The sequence below is a fragment of the Schistocerca cancellata genome, chromosome 4 (assembly GCF_023864275.1).
Source record: "Schistocerca cancellata isolate TAMUIC-IGC-003103 chromosome 4, iqSchCanc2.1, whole genome shotgun sequence".
NCBI lineage: Eukaryota > Metazoa > Arthropoda > Insecta > Orthoptera > Acrididae > Schistocerca > Schistocerca cancellata.
This window is the reverse complement of record NC_064629.1, coordinates 797,806,233-797,812,770: the sequence shown is the minus strand read 5'-3', so window position 1 is coordinate 797,812,770 and position 6,538 is coordinate 797,806,233. Positions and strand designations below refer to the sequence as shown.

The window sequence follows — 6,538 nt, the reverse complement described above, 5'->3', positions numbered from 1 at the left end:
GTGCTGTTTGTTGTTAATAAATAATTCTTGACGATACCTATATAATCTGAGTGTCTGAATAGGTATTGGAAAGACTTGTTTAAGGGAAAGTAATCCGTAACATTTATACAACTGTTCTTTACAAGTCATTAACAAAAGCAACAATAAACGGTAAAAACTTTTGATTAAGATTGGTGTCTACAGCTGAAGAACAACGGTATTACATGGAGGAATCATGTTCTGACTTCTGATCATATTGTAAGACAATATCTTAGAGAAATAACATGGCGGAAATTATCTGTTGTAGTAATGTCTTTGATGCGTACGTATATATTATCAAGGTACTGGTCAATAGGAGTTCGGGGCTGGGTGTTTGGCGAAGCAGGAAGGTCTACGGCAGTGTGTTATATTATATGTAGTAAGGCGTTTTGTTCTCACTGAAGGTACTGATCAAATGCTAATGAGGATATGTGAGTAATATGTAATCTACTCTTCTTGATTTAAGCAGTAATGAGAATTGAAATGCAGCGTTCTGTTGAACTGTAGCTCTATGAACGGCGAGCGTAATCAATTCTACTGAGTGGCCGATTTATTGAAAGACATTTACGTGGAGAGAAGTGAACGGCACGATGGACAGGCGAAAATTATCGTAAGTCGTAATTTTTGTTATGGTCTGATCGATTTTCTTTTTATTTTACCTAATAAATGTCATAATGGTTGACAGTTGCCTATAGTGTTATGCCGATGTATGACGCTTACAATAAAATTAAGTTCTAGGTCGTCTTGTGGCAGCACCTTTCAGCACGTATCAGAAAAAGTATAGTGTTTAAGAGACTTGTAAAACGTGCTTTAAATTGTGCTAAGAGCATGATGCATGATAACGCGCTACTCTTATCCTTGTTTTAAACTGACAAAAGTTCGTTTTACACTCGTTTCAATGTGACGCTCGTTTTAATAGAGAGTTGTTTTACTGTAAAATTTAAGAATTATTAATTCAAGTTGTAATTTTTTATTACAAACATTACGATCGAAAAATTTTATCAGTCTCAATAAAAAGCATATAGTGCTTTCATCAATATGATAGGTAAAATTTTGTGTGTTTTCTTTTTAAATAATTGAATATGGCCACAGATGTCTTGTTGAATGAAAAGAGGGAGATGCTTTGCCTTGCACTGTTACAATACTAAGAACGAGGGTGCTTTATTTTTTGTGAAGCCTGGTTATGTTAGAAATTTTGTCACTCATGGAAACCAAAATGTAGTAGTACTCATTAAGCTTGAAGATTGGTTAGTTAATTGAATGCAAGCTCCAATTGCATTTTGAATTTGACAAACAAGAAGGAAAAATCTCGAGACATCATGTCACACTCGTAGTTACTCCTGGAGGGGGGGATGGAATTGAAAATACCCTTCAAATTCCAGTTTTGTGGTGTTGATACTCAACTGGAATGCAAAGGCCAACACAAATGACAAAAAGCCAGTTGTAGAATTTACAGCAATTTCAATATATTTGTACAAGAGCTCTTTTGGATTCAGCAGTAATAGCATAAAGAGATTAATAAATCATGTTTGGAAATGAAGAAATGTTCCTATGGAAATCCTGTTCCTCACCACTGTTACACGCACTATCTGCCAGTTTAACACTACTGCATTTACCGTGAAATCTATCTGTAGTGATGATTTTGATAGGTGTCTGTGGAATGCAAGCCCCTGCTTCATCTCATCTTGTTAAACGGGGGGGGGGGGAAATACACAATTGCTGTAGTAGGCCCTACTTGTTGAACCTCTAACAATTTGTAACAGATGGGTTGTCTTCTGGCTTTAAAACACAGTAACATTGATGTGGTGCATTTTAATAGTCAGAAATGGCAACTTCTGCCAAGGAAGCAATTGCCTAGACAATAAAGCATATAACAGGTGCCATCATATGTCACCAGAAACATGCATTAAAACACATGTGTAATTCTTGTGATAAACGGGCAGTGTCGGATGGAAACCTTCAGAATAGTATCAGATATGCCAAAAATTACTTAACTACCAGCAAGCTTACTACACAGTTAAAAAGAATTAGGGGAACATGGGTATCATCCGATTTGTTAAGTATATTTTGAGACGGGCTGTACATGTGGTCTTATTACATGGATTGAGATCTTTGCTTTCAGTGTAGCCAATGATTAAAATAACTCGCCATCTGTTGGCTGTGTTATGTATTAGTGTCAGGTGGCCCCTCAGAAGGGAGCGACTACAGTGCCCCAAATGTTTTCTATTAAGGTACACAGATGTCATTTGTCATTGGTGGATGTTGTCTTCAACCAAGCACATGCAATGCAACATCTTAGTGCAGTGTAAGTTGGCAGGATGATCTGTTTGATGAAGAAAGGATGTGTTGCTTCAGATGACAATGCCTCTGTGTGTCGCCCGTCGGTTGTCGACATGCTACAGAGAGGTCAGTACATAAGGCGGGTTGAAGGAGGTCATCGATGCATTACAATTTCCCATGAGACTGATATTGGGCCATCCTTGCATTGCAGCATTGTATAGATACTGCCAGAGCACTGAAAGATGATCTCATAAGGGCCACTGGAGCTGCTGTGTTCTATCGGGTTGTAATGAACAGGTTATGGGAAAGGACTTTGAGATACAGGCATCCTATTCAGAGTACCCCACTTGATTCGACATCTTGCAGCTCCCCTTCAGTTCTGCTGTTCCCATGTCAACTATCAGCTTCTTCACTGGCAAAATGTGTTATTTGTAGGCAAGTGTTGGTATCCTCTGAGGCAAGGTAGGGGCCATTTCGTGTGCAGCACCTATGGTGAGCAGTACCTGCCAAATGTTGTAGAGGAAATCGACAGTTTTCCAAGGTTTTGTGATGTGGGGGAGACTTCGTTGTTCATAACCTTATGGATCGTGTCATTGTCCATGGTCATTTTACTGCCAGGCAGTACACTGAACAGATTCTGTTGAGCCATATGGAGGCTGCTGCTTACTGTGGTGGCCCTGAATTTCTTCTAATGTCGGGGCTTATGTGGCAGGCATCAGCAGCGATGTCAAGTGAAGCCAGGACATTGAAGTAATGGAGTGGTTGGCAGTGAGTTCTGACCTAAACAACATTGTCCATATGTGGGACTTGTTTGACGGATTTTTCGTGGTCGTCCTGTTCCACCACTCTCTCTCAAAGAACTCTAATGGGCTCTCATTAAAGAACGGGTGATTATGTTTGGATTTATGGGGTGCTCAACTGTGTGGTCACTACTACCCAGAAGAATGGAAGTGGATACCACATGGTAACCTTCATAGGCTTACAAGGAGCATGTCAGATATGTGTCTGGCAGTGATTAATGATCACCTATTGAAGCTCTCAAAGTCCAATGAAAAACACCCAGGATGATGGGATGAATGATTGTTTCCACTTTGTTTTCGAGGCCTGTCACACATTCAAGTTCATTTTTATGCAAATGATTGAGAATGTAATTGTTTATTGTGTATTTAATTTTTGAAAGGTAAAGATGTAATTTGGTAACATACCCACTTATCAATTATTGCTTAGTGGAGTATGGCAGATGCCCAAAATCATGCACAAAGCTGTTAACACGTTGACTGCTGCACATGTAGTGATGGATGTTTCATTGCCAGGCAACGACTTAAGGCGTGAGGCTTTGCTGCGGCTGGTGGCAGCCGGTGTGTTAAATATCCAGAACTGACAGCCTGTAGAGAGTGCCAAGTTTCAATATTGTATTAAATAGTTTATCTATCTGAAGCAGTATGCTGCTGTGTCCATTTCCAGTATTGTGGATAAAGGTGGTACAAGAAACACAGGAAGAGCAGTCTTGGTGTAAACAATGTTATCTTTGGGGTCGTGTTTATCTTAGAATAAATCAAGAGTTGGGGGTTTGAGCCTAACTCCACACCCTAAGATATATTATATATTTTCTGTCACTTATTGTTGCTTTCACTTCTCATGATGCTTTTTATATGTGGTGGGGAATGTGGCTGTATGAGTTTAATATTTTTTCCATAGTCGAAGGTGTACTACCTCCCGTAATACATTAAGTACACAGATGTGAAGGGCTAACCAACCATGAAACCAATGTTTACATCACTTTACTTTCGTTACACTATTTTCTACTATAAATGATACTGTTATGTTAGTGTGTGATGATAACAGCAATGAAAAGGAAAAGGCTTGCCATTGCTTTGCTAGTCACATTGTAAGTGAGGAGAATGATGAGATGATCGCTCATCATACAATTACATATGGTAGTCTCTTTTTCGAAATTTGGATGTTTAGATGTATATGCACTTGTTTGTTTTCTGCTACAGGTGGAGCAGATTGTACCTTAGCAACAAAAAATGTTTTCAGCATGACTTGCACAACTACTGCTGTAAAGTCGGAGCAATCTTCCATGTGATTGTAATTCTGAACCATTGATAGATGTGCTTAGTAAGAAAGCTGTTCCAATTGCACCTCAGAGTATGGCTTGCAGGCCGATTAATAATTTTAATGTGCCATAGTCACACTTTTGATTTTTTTAAACTCTGTTGGGTCATCTGCATAACTTGTTGGACTGGCACCAACAGAAGAGTGTCTTAATTTCACTTCAATGGAGAATGTAATAGAGTGAACCTCTGTAAGAGGTATGTACTGCATGTCATCGCGTGAGTGATTTTACTTTCAGACAGTTCATTTTTTAAGTGACTGGTCATGGAGATTAAGTGACTGATTATGGTCTTTTATCTTTTATGGCACAATCGCAAAAGTATTTCACAGTGCTATAACTGGTTTTGACCAATCTGTCTTAGTAGACGGACTAAAAGCACTTGTTACCTTTGCATTGTCCTCATACCTTGTTTTAATTGTGTTGACAAAACAAAGGGAACTTTGTCAGCACTTGCAGTATAACCATTTAGTCTGATGGTGATAATTGGCTGATATAAATCCATCATTATCAAATGCTTTTTTTGATTGTGTTGTAAAAAATAAGATAACACTGTCTGCTATGTCAGGCCCAGAGCGCTGCTCACAGAATGTGAAGATTGAAATTAATTCTTCATTAAGCAGTGTTTGTCTGTGAGGTAAGGTTACTTCATTATGTAATGTACTTCTGAATTATAGTTTCATTCTGGACATTTGATAATTTTGATTGGTCTCAAGCCCAATACTTTATTCAGCTAAATTTTGTTTGTGTTTGGGAAGACAAGACTGACTTAATGGCTGCTCATTTCTTCATAAGTATTATTCTGTTTACTGCCAGGCAAAATATGATTGTCAAACTCAAATTAGTCACTCCACTCTCTTTCCTCGTTATTTTGAACTGATTAAGATTAATTCAGTTGTGGCAGGTAACAAAATACCTGCTATACAATACTGATCCCTAAAGTAAGAGATACATGAACTAAGTTGTGATAAATTTGTTGTAAAGTTTTGCAAACAAATTTTTCTCTCAAACTAAGTAAGTGTCGTGAGAAGTGGTAAATCCTCCGATTTTACTACTACCACCACCACCACCACCACCACCACCACCATGAAATAACTTTGAATTCTAAAGTAAATAAAATTATCTCGAATCATATCTGTCTGCTAACTGTGCTATATCTCGCTGCCTTCCGCATATTGGACTAGGTGGGCTGAAGAAGGCTAATATTGGACAGTTTTCCTGCAAATCCTAATATTTTTCTCCCTCATCACAATGTAATTGAGAGTTACATATAAAAGCAACAGAGCTCCTTATGTTGTTTTTCATACTACCCATTCTTATATGGTAACTACTTAAACCGGCCATTAATGCAGGCATTTCATTTAGGTTTCCTATGTTGGGTATAGTTTGATGTAGTCTAAAGGCTGATCTTAAAGATTTTTCTCGGCATCTGTAAATAAACATGCAGTCTGTTTAAAAGTTGTTGTTGACAGCCCCATTACAAAACTATTGGTGCTGTACATTTATACACACCCATTATCATCATCTAGTGGTGAAGAATTAAGTTGTTATTGATAAAAATGGAAAATAATTATTGTCAGGTAGCTCACAAAATTGTTGCTGGTAGGTTATTGTTCAGTGTTGAGAGATTTTGTGGGACATGTAGGGCTTTCTGTAAATGTATTCAAAGTGGATAACTGATATTAAGCTGGCCAGATACTTGAAAGGCATTGAGTAAAGTGCTAGGGACATGGTTTGATTGTTCAGTGAACTCGGAGGGAAGATTGAAGGTAAAATAACTGAACAGGAAATGGTGCATCAAGAAATTGTAATGTAAAATCTTTTAATTCAGTGATTGAGTTATGTGGACAGACAGTTCTGTTATAATGGTTTTTCATAAAAATACAAGACAGATGGATCTGCAGTTGCATATACACTAGTTTTGCTTATGTACATTTCAGTTTTTCTACTCAGCCCACATAATTTTTGTTTGGGTATGTAATCTGTATCTAATCATACATTCAATTCACACTTTTGTTAAGACTGTACTTTGCACTAAATGCAAACTCCAGTCCAGGACTGTGTGAAATATTTGAAATATTTGGAGGTATGTAGGTGTAATTTTTCAGGTGAAAGCAAAGTACG

At 37.8% G+C, this 6,538-nt stretch overlaps 1 protein-coding gene across 6 annotated transcripts in view; it reads left to right on the top strand.

The window, feature by feature from the left end:
- The first annotated feature begins 307 nt into the window (after positions 1-307).
- LOC126184703 (dnaJ homolog subfamily C member 5) overlaps positions 308-6,538 on the top strand; it is an 86,527-nt gene continuing 80,296 nt past the window's right edge. The window contains exons 1-2 of one of the 6 annotated variants that reach the window (XM_049927214.1): positions 308-422; positions 508-628. In XM_049927214.1, coding sequence (XP_049783171.1) covers positions 609-628 — 20 coding nt within the window. In that variant the 5' untranslated portion in view covers positions 308-422; positions 508-608. Of the gene's footprint in view, positions 450-487; positions 629-6,538 lie in introns of all 6 variants that reach the window. The other 5 variants (XM_049927215.1, XM_049927216.1, XM_049927217.1 and 2 more) reach the window with 5 other exon arrangements.